Below are 17583 nucleotides of genomic sequence, written 5' to 3' on the forward strand. Positions count from 1 at the left end.
TTCTCAAGATGCTGGCTGGTGTTACCAGCTGTAATGCCCTTTGTAATAAACCCGCTGCTCTAACCAACTGCTCTTCTCCCCTTGCCTTGGCAGGGCTGTTCCCACTCTGCTTTTTTTTTTTTTTTCTCCCCCTTCCTTGTATGAGCTCATTCCCAGTTGTAATGCCTGTGCCATGTGTAATTAAAAACTGCTCATGCTAGACTGGAACAAGTAGTGCTGCTCTGGGCCAGAATGACTTCTGGCACAGGTAGTCTTGAAAGCTGTAGACACCAGTTGCAAGTTAAGTACACAGCTGCAGGTGGCTTCAACTTCTGTGGTTTGAAGACTTACCTCGCAACAACTGGAGTCTTCTGTACAGCTCCCCAGCCCTGATGATGGGATGTAGCTGACATCCATGCGGAGGGAAACTTCCCACGGGACTGTTTCACAAATAATTTAAGCTGGTGCTCTTTGCTCAGGCTAGTGTTAGAGCCTTTGGAGAACGCGGGAACCCCCAGAACTTCCTGACATGCCTCGTACAGATTAACAGCTTTGATTATTTTCCTTATGTTCTGCAGCATAAAGACATTCTTCATGAATCATCTGTATTACCAGATTAAGATGTTCTCTTGGACAGATGCATACGAGTGAGATTTAATTTTTGTCCATTTAACCCAAAGTGTGTACTAGCACGTCCTGGTCCCGAGTATTGAGCAGACTGTCATTTTCGCGTTCTCTTAAGACTTGTATTGCTTTCTGCTGCTTTAATGAAATCTTGAAGCCTTTGTGGAGACTAAGCTTAAATATTCAGTCAAGATACCACTGGCTTAGGCTGCCTCTTTAGCTATGGTATGTACAAAGCTTAGGCTTACTCTCTGTTGAACTGAGGATCTGCGTAGGAGAGATCCTACCTAAGAATGGCATGAGTTCATATTGTACCCTTGCCGTAGCTTATTCTGAGGGACATCATTCGAAACTGGGCTTTGGTTCAGGGACTTCATTGGAAACAACAAAGCTGAACTCACAAATCTGTCGGGTCTGAAATGTTGACTGTAGCTATCTGTTTGATGGTAAAGGAATTTTTTGCAGGGCATGACGTGTGTGTACTACCGCAGCAGTCCCAAAGTGTGGACTGAGTGAATGGGGAGCGTTGGGTACTTTGCTCTGTCTCTGTTTCATATTTTTGGCTTGCTTCCCTGCAGCCTTTCAGAAGGCTTTGTTTTTAAAATAGACTTTTCTTTGCTGCTTTGTCTGGAATTAAGTAGTTCATTACTTGAGCTTCTCCAAACTGAAGTAAATCTTTCTCTTTTTCAGTGTTCCATTGGCAAGCTACAATAATGGGACCAGTAAGTATGAGAGAATCGATGTTCATAGCTCTTTATGACCGGTCATCTTGTAATAACTTCTCAAGCTGCAATGATTCTTTTTCATTAACAGAATGACAGTCCCTATCAAGGTGGAGTATTTTTCTTGACGATTCACTTCCCAACAGATTATCCCTTCAAACCACCTAAGGTGAGTGGCTTGTACTGTAAATCCGTTCATTACCGTGTGGTGTGATGTACATTTGTGAGCCCACACTGACATTTTCCTTCTTCTGCAGGTTGCATTTACAACAAGAATCTATCATCCAAATATTAACAGTAATGGCAGCATTTGTCTTGATATTCTACGATCACAGTGGTCCCCAGCACTAACTATTTCAAAAGGTACCTCCAATGCTCATTTAATTTTACTCTGCTGAAACGAATTACTGATTGGGATTTTGAATGTAAAAACTGCTGCATTCCTGCTGTCAACCGTTTCTGTGGTCACTACTTCAATCCTTGTGACTCCACATCTGGCTCGCGGCCAGTTGATGGGCGCAGGATGCTCTGGACGTCTGATTTCCCTGTGGCCATGGGGAGACCACTCAAATTTGCCCAGGGATCAGATAAGTCTTAACTATACCAAGTATATTGTCTTGCCACCTTGCCTCAGAGTCTAAATGCTTAAACTAAAAACCAAAAAAACCCCTTAAAACCAAACCCTCCAAATAAAACCTAGTACATGACAATGGAAGATTTCAAGTGGCCTTTAAAACATGCTAAACCTGCTTTGATTTTTGTCATCTTAAAAAAAAAAAAAAAAGAGAGAAGTCCGCTTTTCAAGGGAACATCATAGCTCCATGTTGGTCACTTTTAACAAAACTTTCAATGACATGGACTACTTAAACATGTTTTAAAACTTAACTAGCTTGCACTATCTTAATTTTTTTTTAAGCTAAAAACATCTTAGTCCCTGTAAACTGCATCAGCTTTTGTGCCACTGGAATATATCGTTTGCCGGGTAGGGCAGTTTTCATGTTATTTATTGCAAATAGGAGATTTTTAAAGCCCTTAAAGGAAGACTTGGGGTTGAATTTTATTGGTTTTTCTGGCTATTGAAAGTGTACATCTACGGTTTGTAGATCTAGCCATAGCAATTGAGAATATTTTTGGTCTCTTCTGTGCATGGACTGTGTCCTGACCGCTTCATTTTTGTAGCTTCACACTTTGTAATTAAATGCTGCAGATATCACCTATTTAATTACGGCAGCCTTCGCACTGTGTCCCAGCTCTATGAGGCTGTTCTGTTGCCTGTAATTCTTCTCTCCAACTACATGTCATGTTCCCAGACGCTTTTTGGTTTAGACAGATGACTCCCTTGCACATCATAGCTGTCTCCCTTTTACTGAACTCCCAAAAGTTCCTCCCTCACTGGGAGTTGAAAGAACTGAGGCAATGATGTCAGTAAAGGGAAGACGATTGTCAGGTTTGGCGCAGCTTTCCTTACAAAAGCTTTCAGTCAAGTACTAGCTACTGTTAAAAGCACTAAGTACTGACATCCCTTATGTTTTGATTAAATTGCTGTCTAATTGGTTAGAATACTAGAGTTGGAGGATATGTAATTTGACGTGGTGTCTTTCTTTCATTTGTTTTAGAGAGTCTAAAATGACCGGATAGGCAGTGGGGTGATAGATGGCACATCTGAAATACTGGAGGATAGTCTGGAATTAGGACAGTTGGAAAAAGATGGGGCGAGGATTTAAGAGGCTAGGTTACAGGGCATCAGCGAACAGCCTGTTAATGACTGTCATCTTTAGTCACTCACAAAATATATCTTAACATTAATTTTGCAACCCAAATATAGTTGCGGTATGCTCTTAAGGCCTTCGTCTCCTTCTGTTCTCTGCCTTGAAATATTTTTTTGTTTTCCCCTCATCCTCTTCCAACTGCATCCTTGTGGCTTAGAGTAAGCCATGGGATCACTGTGGCCCTTCTATCGCCCCGTCTCCCTCTTACCATCCGCTCCCTGAAATCAGGTGTCTGATATTGTCGATCGCTTCTCACTCGGTGCAGAAGTGTTCATGTGAAAGCACAAACTCTTCTTCATATAGCACAAAACCCATACAGGTGTAACCAGCGAGAAAACAATCCTGTCCGAGTTGCCTCGGTGTTCGTTTCATGAAGGAATTAAAGGCAGCAAAAGAAATTTTTATGGGTGGTTTCACAGAAATTCGGAATACCGCCCTCAAATAAGAGGGATGTCTCGTCAGAAAGCAGACCTCGGCTTCGTAAGAGGCAAGAGCTGATAAGTAAAAGAAGCATTTCCATTTTCAGCAAGTATAAATAAATGCCACAAAGGCAACTTCCATCATTTAGGGTGGAAATCTCGTTTTCAGTCAGTTTGGAACTGTGTCTTTGTAGACTTCGGGGCTGTTTCAGCTCTATAGTAACTCTGATAGCCTTATCAAGGAATAAATTGTGTTGCTAGTAGGAAAAGCTGTTGGGTTAGATAATTAAAACTGAGTAAAGACTTTGGTTATTTATAGTATTTGTAATGTAGATTTCCTAGAGTGTTTCCTAAATTTTGCCACTCTTTAAAAGGGGATGCTATTGGGAGCAAGGTGTTTAAATTTAAAAAATCTGTAAGCAGGTAACTAGAACACAGCTTTTTTTTTTAAAAAAAAAAAGTGTACTTTCTTTACTGATAGATAAATTGGGGAAGACTAGAAACAGTTCTTGTAGGAAACAGCTTCTCATACACAGCTTCCTCCTCCTGAGGCGTCTGGTGGCAGCATTGTCAGCAGCTCGCACGGGCCAGGCGTTGCGTTGCACTTAATGTGTGGTACATGAACATGTTTTTCACCCTCACCTGTAAGGGGAAAGGCGAAGGGGCACGCAGTGACCTCCTTTTAATCTGTAGCGCCACTTTTGGTGGGGAAAAAAAAATGTGAAAAATCATGTTAGTGTTACTTAGTCATTTCAGTGAAGCGGTAGAGGTCTTGGCCCCTGGTGCTCTGGAGGATGGTAGGCTGCTCCAGAGGACAACTGGAGGACCTGGTTTGCGAGCCTGCCCCTGCCCTCTTTGCTGGCTAAGGTGGCAGAGCCCTGAGTGGTGTTGGAGCAGTCTTATTTCAGCCAGCTAAATAAATAAGGAAGTCTCTCTCCCTCTGTAAGCAATTTGATAAAGTGATCTTGGCTATGACAGTAGGGGTGACGGGCATCTGGGTGTTGTGTTCTGTCTTTCTGAATGTTTGCCCCTCCTAGACTTGTTAAAAGGGGTTCTGAGGAACTGGGAGAACAGCGCTGAAGGAGGATGGAGCCAGACTCTTTTCAGTGGTTCCCAGTAACAGGACGAGGGGTAACGGGCACAAGCTGGAACATAGCAAGTTCCGATCAAATAAGAGAGAAAACTTCTTTACGGTGAGGGTGACAGAGCCCTGGAACAGGCTGCCCAGGGAGGGCGTGGAGTCCCCTTCTCTGGAGACTTTCAAGACCCACCTGGATGCAGTCCTGAGTAAAGGGCTCTGGGCAGCCCTGCTTTAGCAGGGGAGTGGGACTGGATGATCTCTAGAGGTCCCTTCCAACTCTGAAATTCCGTGGTTCCGTGATTCCGTAATAGCTAACTTGCTTGAATTAGTAGTTCTGAAGTAAGTGTTCCTTAAGGAATATGTATTTTAGAATAAATAATCTCAAAATACAATATTAAACACCTTGGTGGTTAATGTAAACTCCAAAGCTTAAGCAGAATGCGTAGGCTTAAATTAAAAACGTTATCTCAAAGTCTGCATAAATAAGAATCCCTGTAAGTCTTTAGCCATTTTGGGGGGGGGAAATCCCCCTTTCTCTTGAATTTGGTGAGTGGATGTGCAAGAGTTAATACCAAACTGAATACTTCAGTAAGGGTCAGGTTGACTTGCCCTGTGCCCTCCCACTTCTCCCCACTGTATTTTATACCTAAGGGAATGTGGGGCTTATCTGAAGTGCGTTGGAAGCCCCTGCCTGGTGGATGGCAGTGGGTAACTTCAGTCTCGTTCACGCCAGAGTTTGGCTCGTGCTGTTCAAACTCTTCCGCGTGCAGCGTGACTTTTCTGTGGCGCCGCTCTTGCAGGCGTTTGAGAATCGCCTTACTGGGTGGGAACTCCCAAGTATCCAGCAACCAAAATGAACGTGACCTTCACAGGGCAGTCTTCGAAATCAGGAAGCTGGTTTCTGGAGTGTCCTCTTGGCTTTTAATTTGCCTGTTGTAGTCCTTAACCAAATGATGTGGGAGGGACATGACTTTGTCATGTCAGTCTCTACGTATGTGCTGAGTTAGGGTTGTATGGGCAACTTTTATTCTTGCATTTCAATTCTTTCGCTGCTTTAACGTAGCCACATGTGTATCTTCCCAGACATTGTCCTGGCTGCAAAGCAGGCTGCGCTATGGGGGTGTCACCACCAGGGGAGGAGGGTGATCTTCCTCTGCTCGGCACTGGTGGAGCTGGACCTGGAGCACTGTGTCCAGGGCTGGGCTGCAGAGAACGAGTGTCCTGGTTTGAGTCTCGTCTCAGTGGCCAGTCTGGACCAAACCACGACAAAAGACGTGGATGTATTGGAGAGAGTCCAGTGAAGGTTCAGGAATGTGAAGGGACTGGAGTATATCTCAGGAGGACAGGCTGGGGTGGCTGGGACTGTTCAGCCTGGAGGAGAGGAGGCTCCGGGGGATCTTACCAGTGTATATAAATACCTGCAAGGAGGGTGCAGAGGGGATAGAGCCAGGCTCTTCTCAGTGGTGCCCAGTTGACAGGACAAGAGACCCCAGGTACAAACTGAAACACAGGAGGGCCCTGGTGAACATCAGAAAATGCATATTTTTTTTTTTTTTTACTGTGAGGGTGACTGATCACTGGCACACGTTGCCCAGGGAGGCTGTGGAGTCTCTGTCCTTTGAGGTATTCAAAAGGCTCCTGGACATGGGTCCAGGTGGCCCTGCCTGAGCAGGGGGGTTGGAGAAGATGACGTCCAGAGGCCCCTTCCAACCTCAACCAGCCTGTGATGCGCAGGGCAAAACTTAACTTTTCTTCTCTTGTCACCAGAAATTGTTGAACTGACTTAGCAGGAATTCAAGTTGCTTTGAAGCAAGAAGTTTAAACTGCTCAGATTTAAAGGTACACTTCCTGTGAGACTAGGTAAGATCGCTGGAAGAGTTTGGAATGGGATTATGGTTAAGAAATAGGATTTAACTCGAGCAGAGTCTGGAATTGCTTTAATTTTCTTGGATGCATTTTGCTCATTCACAGGCAGAAGCCTGCTGTTTGGACGCTAACACTTGAACTTGTTGGGTGGTGGTGTTTTCAGTTGTGTTGTAATGTCAAAAGCATAATGTTTGTCAGTGCTGATAACACTGACAACCGTATGCCTCAAAAGTTGGAAGGGTCTGGGGCCTGAAGCTCAAATGTATTGATTGTACAGGCAAATACTCCTTCCAGGAGTCAGCTTTCTTCCTATTTTTGAGGAATGGAGATCTAATGGACCTCAGCGTGGAGGCTTTTGGCTGTCAGGCTGTCGTTAGCCCTAGCTGGTGTGAGAAGCAGGACAGCTGGATAAAGCCTCTGAAATGGAACTAAGAATTCCTCAGCAGCGGTATGTGTCCAAAATTCAAATTTACGCTAACGGAGATGTTTCATAATCCCCAGAGTAGCAGGCTGAATTAAACCTGAGCCGACAAACTTTACTTTCGTATTCAGCAACTTGGCTGCATCAGGTGGATCAAAAAGCACAGCGCTGTCAGAGCCTGTGGCCTGGTCTGCGGGAGGGTGTCAAATTGCTTTGCATAGAAAGAACTTCCTGGCGTAGTATTTGTCATTCACCTGGGGCCTAGCAGGCAGGATGGGCTGCTTCCAGTGCTGGGAGCTCGTGACACTGGCATGGTGCGTGAGACTTGGTACTTCCCTGTTGTATCTCAGTGCTCCGTGGCAGCGCGTGAGCTTTTAGGTTATACGGTGATCTTGGGAGTACTGTGTGACTTCAGCCAGGACAGATAGCTGAGGAAGTATCATCCTGCTGTCCTGACAGTCTGGCACACAAAGGGACTGTCTTGGTACTGTAACAAAAACTTCACTGGCGCTTCCTTAGAGGTGGACCTTCCTTTATTGGGAGGAGACTGGCTTGGGGTCGTCTGGGGCGTTTTGCTCCATGCAGGAGTTGAGTCTATAGGAGTAATTTCTTTTAAAAGAAGGCATCTCGTCTATTCCCCTCATTCTGCTGATTTAGTAATACGCTCTTTGCCTTTAATGCAGAAGTTGAGGTAGCAGGGGTCTTCAAGGAGAGCGCTAAGGCTTTCACTCATGATCTCTTTTTGACCTAAGCTGCTCGGTGCCTGAAAAACCCTTTTAGATGAATTCTAAATTGGCTCTTTTCTTCCAAGAGCAGTAACTGCACCCAACGGCTGGTGAATCAGAACACGACCAGTTCAGATGTCTTTTTTCCTGGGTAGCTCATTACCTTGGAAGAATTGGTGCTTGCTTTCTATCTCCCTGCTGTGATTCAGCTGGAGATTTCATTGCTCCTCAGTTGCTTCTCCTTCTCCTGAAGTGTCCCATAGGTGAGCGCTTTACTGGAGCAAGTTTTGTTTGCAATTCCAGGTAGACTTAAATAGTAGTATCAATAGTGGCTGGGACCCTGTATTAAGGGGACGGCTGGAAGTGACAGATGTTAGACCTGTTCAGGCTCTGCAAACAAATGGAAGGCTTTGCGTTTTGCATTTGGAAGATGATTTCTGCGTTGGGAAAGTGGAGATAGTGATCAGCTGCTTTTGGCAGTCTTTTGGAAGTCAGCGTCTTGCCTGTCATGTCTCAGGCTTCTCTATACTTCTTGATTAACGGGGATGACTGTCTCAGTACAGGGTGATAGGGCAGAACTCATACTAGCCTTTCTAGCGCTGGTATCTAAGAAAAACCAGAGGGTATAGCTTTTGGGTCTTGTATTGTGCCCTAACAAGGCTTAAATAGAATTTTTTTCAGTGGTGACCTGGACTGGTGAGCTTCTGTGGAACTCAGCTTAGCCCAGTTGACTTGAAAAATCAACACAACTTGCAGAAGGGTGTGTTAAACACTGTGGCTTGTACACAGCTGCTTGTGACTCCTAAAGACAACTTTCGGCTGCAACTACGTGCTCTGGACGTGCGAGGGTGTGTCATAGCTGTGTGGTGCACTTCATCAACGGAAGCGAATTGCCATGTATAAATTGCTAGCACCTCTTGGCTTCCTTCTCCTGTTGACACTCTAGGGAAGACGTTCGTCTTCTGGCTGTGGAGCTTATTCCCTCCAACTGGAGCTGAGCACTTGTGGCTTTTAAAAAAGAGTCTGTTCACCTCCTGAGTTCCAGAGCGTTGATGTGCCTCTTAGATTCCTACGAGCCAATAGATGTTCCAGGAGACAGGTAGTGGTTTAGATGGTTTTACGTATTGCTCATTCGGCTATTGTTGGAAGGATCTGCGGAGAGCTGACTTCATGAATTGTCCCGACTAATGACTGAGCTGCTTCATAGCAAAAGAAACTCCGCCACGGAATTTACGTATTGAATTTGCATCTACCCGCACTGCCAGTCTGAGGTGTGGTAGAACCAGGAAGATGAAATTACTCATCAGAAATGGCAGACTACTCTTAATGGTGTAAGAGCACAGCACAGAAGCCTGCTGAGGAGACGAGGTGGATCAGGCAGTGATAAACTGTAGCCGAACTTGTTGACGGGCTATAAATGGCATGATCCTCTGCACAGAGGAGCTGCCTTGAGATTGTCCTGGAATTTTGGAGTGTTACGTACTCTGTAAAGGGAAGTCTTGCAGTGGAAACTTGGGTCAGGGTTGTGCTGCGTTGCACTGGTAAGCCTCGCTTTGCCTCAGAGAGCACGTTTCTGGAGCATTCTTGATGTTAAGTGATCGTTCTGCTTGATGAGAATGCATTTGTATCACTGCTCTACAGGGAAGCTAAGCCCATTACTTTCCAAGAAACACTTCGTTAGCAGTCTTTCTGCTTGGTTAGTTTGGTTCTTCCAGTTCCTTGGTGGTTGTGAAGTACTCGGTCCGTGCCAGTCCACAGCAGTAGGAAGCCCAGTAAGGGATAAGCTGTTTTCGTTGCCTGCAATAGCTGGATGGGGATCGCAGTTGAAGTATTGGAGTTAAATAGGCTGTGTGATTGGTGAAATAAAACAAAGCTGAAGCAAACCCAGTTTTTGAATGAAAGGGAACTTGAAACTCTGTTTTAAATTGCTTAATGTTTTGCTACAGACTGGACTGCTTTGACAGCTAAGAATGAGGAGATGAGAACTAACTCTGTACTTGAACCCCTTCAGTCAATGGGAAGCAATACTTACCTGTTTTGCTATTAGTGACAAAAATCCCAACTTAAATTCTGAAGAGTGTGCGCTTCTGTATCTCCTTCAGTGGAAGACTCAAAGGGATGCTCTGGAACTGATACGACCAGAACAGCCTTGCCCTGTGGTCGCGCGGGATGAGTAGGACGAGGTGTGGAGCAGTGTCACTTCCCTGTCTTTGTGTAGTTACTCAACCCGATTCTGTGGTTACAAAAGTTGGGTTTTGGGAACTATTGTTAAATTGCCTTCTACTAATGTTGTGGTCATTTGACTAGTAAGCGTTAAGGCTTTGCTGTGAAATTCATTGCAATAATACTTGATTCTCTCTGTTCCACAGTGTTGGTTTAATTAGTTACTGTGATGCATCAAAGAACTCCTATACACAACTCGCACTTTAAAGGATTATTTCCTCTTTCCTCTTGGCTCCTTAAACTTTTTATGAGACGGTACCTTTTTCCAAGGGCCTTCTCGTAGTGTTCCGCAGGCTGCTTACACTGGTTGGTCTAAAAGACACGCACGTATGCCGTGTTCTGGTGGAAAACCTCGGGAGAGAAACTTCTTCAGTTTATTTTGGATCAATAACTGGCTCCAGCAGGCTATTAAAATTAAACTGGTTTAGATAACTCACTTAAAAATGTTTTTCTTGCTGAGGCTATACCGATAAAATGGGAAAGACGTGAAGTTATCAGCGAGAGCAAGCAGAATGGAGAATAGTTTTGATTAATGAAGACTTGCAAAAAGAGCAGCTGAATGTGGCAGTGCAGCTTGAAGCCAAATAATTGTGTCCCATTTTTAGTCAAGGTTTTTGGAGTAATACTTACACAAACAAGCGAACTGCTGAGGAATGAAATCTATAAATGTTGTTTTTGAAGTGACTAGACTGCCAAAATTCATCATGGGAAGCATTTAAGCTACTGATTGAGTTCTAACAAACCACAGACCGTTTTAGTAAAGAGTATTAGCAGCATGGGGTTTTTTTTTTTTTAATGGCCAGCGAGTAGCAGCGATACCCTCGTGTTGATAGCCTGTAAACCAAGGACTAAAACTCCTAGACTGGGACAGGGGCTAACTCTGCCTGGTTTTGAGGTGCTGTTTGAGGCAGATTTGCAGCTGGAGGACACAAAGCAGCACCCCGGCTGTCACCGGTGCCGGTGCTGACCAACACCCGAGCACCGCCTTTGTCTGGGCTGGTGCTTACAGCAGTTGGTGGTGTGGGTTGTGCAAGGCTGATGTTCTTCCTTGCGCGCTTCGCTCCCAGCCAGGACCACGAGCGGTGGGGAAAGGGGGCAGGATGGTGGCTGGGGAAGGCAGGCAGAGGGGACTGGACGGACTTGCAGCTTGGTTCTGCTGACGAAAGGAGAGCCATCGCGTTCGAAAATGTCCTTGGTTATTAAAGGAGTGTGGTAAGATAAAACGTGAGGGAGTAGTTCTAATAGTTGACCAGAAAACTTTGATTGGATTTCCTGTGGCTTGTGATAAAGGGAGGGGACAGATGTTACCTGTTTTACTCATCGTACCAGCTGAAGGAGCTTCAGTGGGCAGAGCAGTGGAGCCTGGCAAACACAGAGCAAGGAGCTGCAGGAAAATAGCTGGAGAAATGACTGTGTTTGAAGCTAAACTGACCAGCAGCGGCTGGGTGTAAGGTGGCAGAGAGATTCTCGCTGCTGAACACGAGTGTGAGTTTTATCAGTGTGTGTGTGTGGGAAAACCAGTGCCGAAGCTGATAGAAAGTGCTACAGGTGCTAAACGTGCTGCGTCCCTTGCTAAGGGACAGCAGTTCAGGACTAGCAGCTTCTACGTGCTTCCAGCACAAAATAAAAATCTTCGCACTCTGAAGCTGTGTTCTGAGGAGGAGTTGAATAAATGGCGTGAGTGTTGCTTGATGGTGGAGAATAATTAGGCCCTTAACTCTTTCACAAGTGTGCCATAGAAAATCAGGAAAAGGTGGTTCTTTGTTCTAGAAAAAGAAATCTGGTCACTTAAATCAGGAACAGTTTGTTACTAAACTTGTTCTAGAAGCATTTAACTTGAAATTGATAGTTTGTTACCGAAGCGGCTATGGAAGTATGTGGGAAAAGTGAACTAAGTGGGTTTCTGAGTTCTTGGTGTTCTCATGGCTCAGCGAGTAGCTCAGTTAAGACCTAGTGAAGCTTTTGCTTTTGTCCTGCTTTGAAAATCTTTTCCAGTTTACATGAATATTGGCCAAGAGTGCCAACAGCATCCTGGCCTGTGTCACGAATAGTGTGGCCAGCGGGACTGGGGCAGTGACCATCCCCCTGGACTCGGCACTGGTGAGGCCCCACCTCGAGTGCGGTGTCCAGTTTTGGGCCCCTCCCCACAAAAAAGACCTTGAGGTGCTGGAGCGTGTCCAGAGAAGGGCAACGGAGCTGGTGAGGGGTCTGGAGCACAAGTCCTGTGAGGAGCGGCTGAGGGAGCTGGGGGTGTTCAGCCTGGAGAAAAGGAGGCCGAGGGGGGACCTTCTCGCTCTCTACAGCCCCCTGAAAGGAGGATGTAGCCAGGGGGGGGTCAGTCTTTTCTCCCAGGGAACAGGTGATGGGACAAGAGGAAACGGCCTCAAGTTGTGCCAGGGGAGGTTTAGAATGGATATTAGGAAGAAATTTCTTCACTGGAAGGGTTATCAAACACTGGAACAGGCTGCCCAGGGGAGTGGTGGAGTCGCCATCCCTGGAGGGATTTAAAAGACGCATAGATGTGGCGCTTGGGGACATGGGTTAGTGGTGGACTTGGCAGTGCTAGGTTTAGGATTGGACTCGGTATTAAAGGTCTCTTGCAACTTGTTCTCCCCTTTCTCTCTGGCTGTATCTGGCTGTTCTTTGTTTTGTAATCTTGACTTTAAACTATTTTAAGCAAAAAAAAAAAAAAAAGGCACCCCCCTGCCCTCAAACAGAGCGGTGGAATTGCCGGCGGTGCTCTCTCGCTTCCCAGCTGAGGTCTCGGCGCGGTAGCTCTGCCTCCTGCTCCGCAGCCAGCAGCGACCCATGGAAGTTCGATCAGCTTTGTGTTTAGTGCCTTCAAACTTCAGGCTGCTGGCATCTCCAGCTCGCTTGGGGGATGTGCTGTGACAACTCCGCTGCTGCTGCTGTTGCCAAAAGGACATACGGAGCGGCACCGCGTGATCCAAACAGGCTGAGAGAAAGAATACAAGGGAATGCTTGGCATTTCTCGGGGAAGGGGGCAAGACGTCCCTGACGGGCCTCATGTAGTGTTGTCCCGTTGTGCTTTGCTTATAACTCGCTGCCTCCTCATCCCTCCTACTTCGGTGTGAATGTAGGAACGCGCCCCGTGCTGTTGGTAGCTTTGTAGGCGCTCTCCTGGCTCCAGATAGGGATGAAGGTTGACAGTACACTGAGCGGTGCCATATGAATGGGATGTGGCTTCTGGGATATATATTTATAGGGAAACTTTGACGTTCAGGGCTTTGTGGTTGGTATGAGCGCAGTAAGCTGAGCTTTCTTGATTCATTTTGAATGCTGTTCCACAATTAATCCGTCTCAACCTACCTTACGCTCAGAAAATAATTGGATGAAGCTTCTTAATTCCCTGCAAGACTAGCATTTTTTTTTTTAAACAGTTCTTGAGTAGCTGCGAGCAGCTCATGCTTCCTTCATCTCAGTTGGAGCTGTCTGCTCTTTCGACTTTTGGTTAGTGCTCCGCAAGTCACTGACAAACGAGGTCGTCTGGTTTAGGGAAAAGCCAAATTTCGGGTGCAAAAGCGAAGCTGGTTTTGGGAGAAGGCTCCAGGTACAGTTTCAGATAGCACACTTCTGCCTTCTGGAGCCGGATACACCTATCCAGGAGGTTACCTGTTGAGGGGATGTTTCAAATATTGTGCTCACGCAAAGTTGTGTAGTTAAATGGTAAGGATTTTTGTTCCGAATCACTTGGCCGAAGTATTGCTGCTCTTTGGCATGTTAAAAAAACGATGCTAGAGGGGAAGACGTTGGGGGGGCTGACTTTTGCAGTGTCTTCAGCTGCGCTTAAACTCTAATTCAGTATCTCTTTTTCTCTCCCTAGTACTTTTGTCCATCTGTTCTCTGTTGTGTGATCCCAATCCAGATGATCCTTTAGTGCCTGAGATTGCACGGATCTACAAAACAGATAGAGAAAAGTGAGTATGGAAGCCAAAACCCACGTAACATTCTTGACAGAGCAGAATCCACGCTGCTCTGTAGTAAAGGGGACCTGAAAGGACCCGCTTCGTGGAAAAGAGTGTGAACTTTGATTTGCCTTTTTCACTTTAACTGGGGTCTCTTTGGAGATTTTTCCTGGGATTTGGGGCGCAGCTGTTCTGACAGCACTGCGCTGCTGTAGGAAGGAGGTATATAGGCCAGTAAAGTGAAGGATGTAGAGGCCTTGTACTTCTGTGGGTTTGTTACTGTATTCTTATTCCACACAATGGTCTTTCATTAGTGTCGTAGCTGTTAATTACAGGTTTTCTTGATTTAATGAAAATGTGAAGTGAATAACGCAAATCTGTTCCATATGGAGCTCTTAAGTTGGATGTGGCCCTGCTTTTAAGAGCCTTTGCTGCCTGCTTTAATTCTACGTAACCAGCAGAGGGAGAACAAGTTACTCTAGTGGGAGAATATTTCCGTGCTAGCTGTTGGTGATGGAGTCATACAAGCAGAGAAATAACAAAACCGCCCCGTTTCATCTTCGTTGGACAGCACAAGGGAAGGGACAAGTGGGGTAGAGGGGGGGTGGGAGGACTCCAAGCAGCGAGAATGGAGAGAACTGTAGCACCGCTGAGGAGATTTTAAATCGCTTTCTTTTAAAAGCAACAGCTTAATGACCGTTGAAAACACTTTTCTACCTCGCTGTTCCCTTCCAGATGTGATCAGTAGTGTTAATTTCTGAAGCTGCACGGTCATCTGATGAGGACGAGATAGGAAGGAAACTTGCTTACTCTGCATACTTGAGGAGCAGTGGTAGAGAAGTGCATGCGCCCTGTTTTTAAGGAGACCTGCAAGAGTAGCAGTACGTATTTCGAGACGCAGCTAATAGTCACTGACTGCGCTTAGTGTATGCAGGCCCCTCCTTATTTTTTTCCCAAAAATAGGGAAATAAATTTTGCGCTTAAACAATAACTGGACTTGCTTCTTGAGTAGGCTCAGAACAGTGAAGTAACAAATGCCCTCGCCTCCACGAGTGGATTGTCTCATTCTTTAAGCTAAAGAACGTTGTCTACAGACTTGAATTCCAGCACGAGAACCTAGTCAGTGTATGTAACTAGGAAATGTTTTGCTATAAGTGTCTTAACGCTTCTTCCACGAATTCTGTAGGACAAGAACAACTCGCCTTCTGTTGTCAGAAACGAGCTTTTATCAGTCCTGTTAATCCAATGTTGTACCTAAGTATCCTGAGCTCCCTCTAGCAGTGGCTCTAAAGGGCATTTGGGCACAAAAAGCTACAAGTGACTTGGGAAAAGGAGCGTATTGTGCCTTCGGAATATATATATATAAAAAAAAATAATTCCGGTGGACAAATCATTATGTCCTGCTAGTCGCTGAAATAGCCAAAAGTAGCATGAAACAAGGCTGTGGGGGTTTGGCAGCCAAGCAGACACCAGGTACTGGGCTTAACTTCTAAGGCAAGAAGAAGAAGGAGGCGGGAGGGGAAATGTTAATCTAATCCATTTTTATCTAGCTCTGTTTTGTGGCTTGAATCACAAAGATCTGGTATCCCTGTTGTAAATACGACTAGCTATTTCTTTTCCATGAAGTACTGTGGCCTTTCTTGTTTTCCCCGGTTTGGCCGATGTTTCGGTTTGCTCTTAAACTTTACAAATTCCTGATACTGCTGGAGAAAATGTGAGTTCGTGCCATGCGTAGCCTAGGCTGCTGGAGCTGGAATGCTGTTTGGATGTTATGCTGAGTAAATCCTCTTTTTATACATACAGGTACAACAGAATAGCTCGGGAATGGACTCAGAAGTATGCGATGTAATTAAAAGAAATTATTGGATAACCTCTACAAATAAAGATAGGGGAACTCTGAAAGAGAAAGTCCTTTTGATTTCCATTTGACTGCTTTCTATGAGCCCACGCCTCATCTTCCCCTGTGCACATGTTTACCTGATACAGCAGTGCTGCGTGTTGTACATACTTGGAACAACAAAATAGAAATACTGTATTTTCCCCGTACCAACATTGACTCCTAGCAGAGAAGTGTGTGTGTGAAAAAGCTGGTTCTTCAGTCATAACTTTGTGAGCCTAAAAGCATTCCTCGTTTGATTTAAATTGGGTAATAAAATGTGAATGGGCGAGCTATGGTGGATTTCATATTTCTAGGGACGGTGTTGCTGATCCACGAAGGCTTTTTTTAAGTGGAATCCTTTTAAACTCATAACAGTTATGAAAAGCAAGGTGAAGAACTTGAAGCTGTTTCTGTATTCATTTTATTCTGAAGGACCTACACCTTAGGTAAATGTTATGACCAATGAGATAAACTGTACCCACATCCTGTGTTTAAGGTCGAAGTTTAACCGGTCAACATTTAAATGGATTTGGAGCTATTAGTGCATCAAGTGATGTTGATTTGTTTCAACTCTCTCCCCTCCTTCATACTTTTTTTTTTTTTTTGGTTTGTATGTGGTTTCTCAGTTAATACATAGCTAATAGCTCTTATTTTTCTTAAGTTTTTTAACTGCTTAGGTCTTTCTGGATGTAAGGGTAAAAATCCATTTGACAGAAAACTTGTGTATATTTAAAGACCCAACCGCTCCCCTGGAGCTTGTACGTTCAAGAATGATTAATCTGTGTAATAAACTGATTACTACAGTCATTACATATAACTTTGTGTGAATAGGCTTTTAATTTGGAGAGCAGTTTGTTACAGGCTAAAACTTAAAACGGTGGAGTTCTGGAAAACGTTTGCATTCGCGACTGGTTGCATTCGGAAGCCTCACGAAGCGGTTTGGGTTCGCATCACACCAGGCCGTGCACCTGAACGGGACAAACATAAGCTTTGAAGCACTTAACATGAAATCAGGCTGTGTAGTGTGCCAGGAACTTGACTGTTAAAAACCAAATAAGCAGTTTACTGAATGAGAATCTGAGTGACGGTTTTTTTTTTTTTTTTTTTAACAAAGCCTAATGGTATTATTCCCACTTGCATGGGACCTAACACAATGCGTATGTACTGTAGGTAAGTGAAACCTTATGTAACTAAAATAATGGATGTAAAAGGGTAAAAAAAGAGACAGGAAAAAAAAAAAAAAACAAACAACAAACCTACCAAACACATCAGCACAAACTTTCATAAAATGTAGCTTTTACATAATTACTTTGCACTAAACATTTGCAAATGTTCATACAGTTTTAAATTGTACTTGTATGTGTCTTTTTTTTTTTTTTTGAACAAAGTCTTCACTTGAATCTAGTGGAAAAAAAAAAAAAAATGTAGTTTGAAACTTTTCTTTGTATACAAGTGTATTTGCCAGCATCGTTGGTGTGAAATAGGTGAGTCTGCAAGTTTATCTCCTCTTAGTAGAATTGTAAACAAAGCCATCGACTATGAAGGAGAGGCTGTGGCCTCCAGCTCTCCGGCCACAGGGGTCTGTCCCAGCCATTTTTCCGATGCATCTTTACACTCTTGCACAAATTGAGGAATAAATGTCCACTGCTTTTGGTCTAAATGTGTTTGTTCCGCTTGTCTCATCTCTCGATGTCCTCGTGTACGTACCTCTGGAGGTGGATGGTGGCCGTGTTTCTTGGAGCCCTCTTAGAGCGAGGTGTAGGCGAAGCGGAGTTTGGTGCCTCTCCCGTGGCCAGGGCGAGCTGCTCCGGTGCTGTGACGCTGCTGTGGGGATGGAACGGCTTCCAAAGCTTGTAAAGAAATGGAGCATGCGGCCTTGTGTCCTGGCTGCGTGACAGCGTAGGGGTGACAGCTACAGGGGCGGGGGAGAAAATGCTGCGCAGGAGGAC

At 44.9% G+C, this 17583-nt stretch overlaps 1 protein-coding gene across 8 annotated transcripts in view; it reads left to right on the forward strand.

Annotated features, from left to right (window-relative positions):
* Window positions 1-17294, forward strand: part of UBE2D2 (ubiquitin conjugating enzyme E2 D2) — a 30454-nt gene extending 13160 nt beyond the window's left edge. For 3 of the 8 annotated variants that reach the window (XM_054217669.1, XM_054217674.1, XM_054217667.1), the window contains exons 3-7: window positions 1294-1325; window positions 1417-1494; window positions 1583-1688; window positions 13674-13767; window positions 15559-17294. In XM_054217669.1, the coding sequence (XP_054073644.1) occupies window positions 1294-1325; window positions 1417-1494; window positions 1583-1688; window positions 13674-13767; window positions 15559-15604 (356 nt within the window). In that variant the 3' untranslated portion in view covers window positions 15605-17294. Of the gene's footprint in view, window positions 1-557; window positions 627-1293; window positions 1326-1416; window positions 1495-1582; window positions 1689-6361; window positions 6397-13673; window positions 13768-14490; window positions 15113-15558 lie in introns of those variants that run through there. The other 5 variants (XM_054217671.1, XM_054217672.1, XM_054217673.1 and 2 more) reach the window with 4 other exon arrangements.
* The last annotated feature ends 289 nt before the right edge of the window (window positions 17295-17583 follow it).

Source organism: Rissa tridactyla, chromosome 11 (assembly GCF_028500815.1).
Source record: "Rissa tridactyla isolate bRisTri1 chromosome 11, bRisTri1.patW.cur.20221130, whole genome shotgun sequence".
Classification (NCBI taxonomy): Eukaryota; Metazoa; Chordata; class Aves; order Charadriiformes; family Laridae; genus Rissa; species Rissa tridactyla.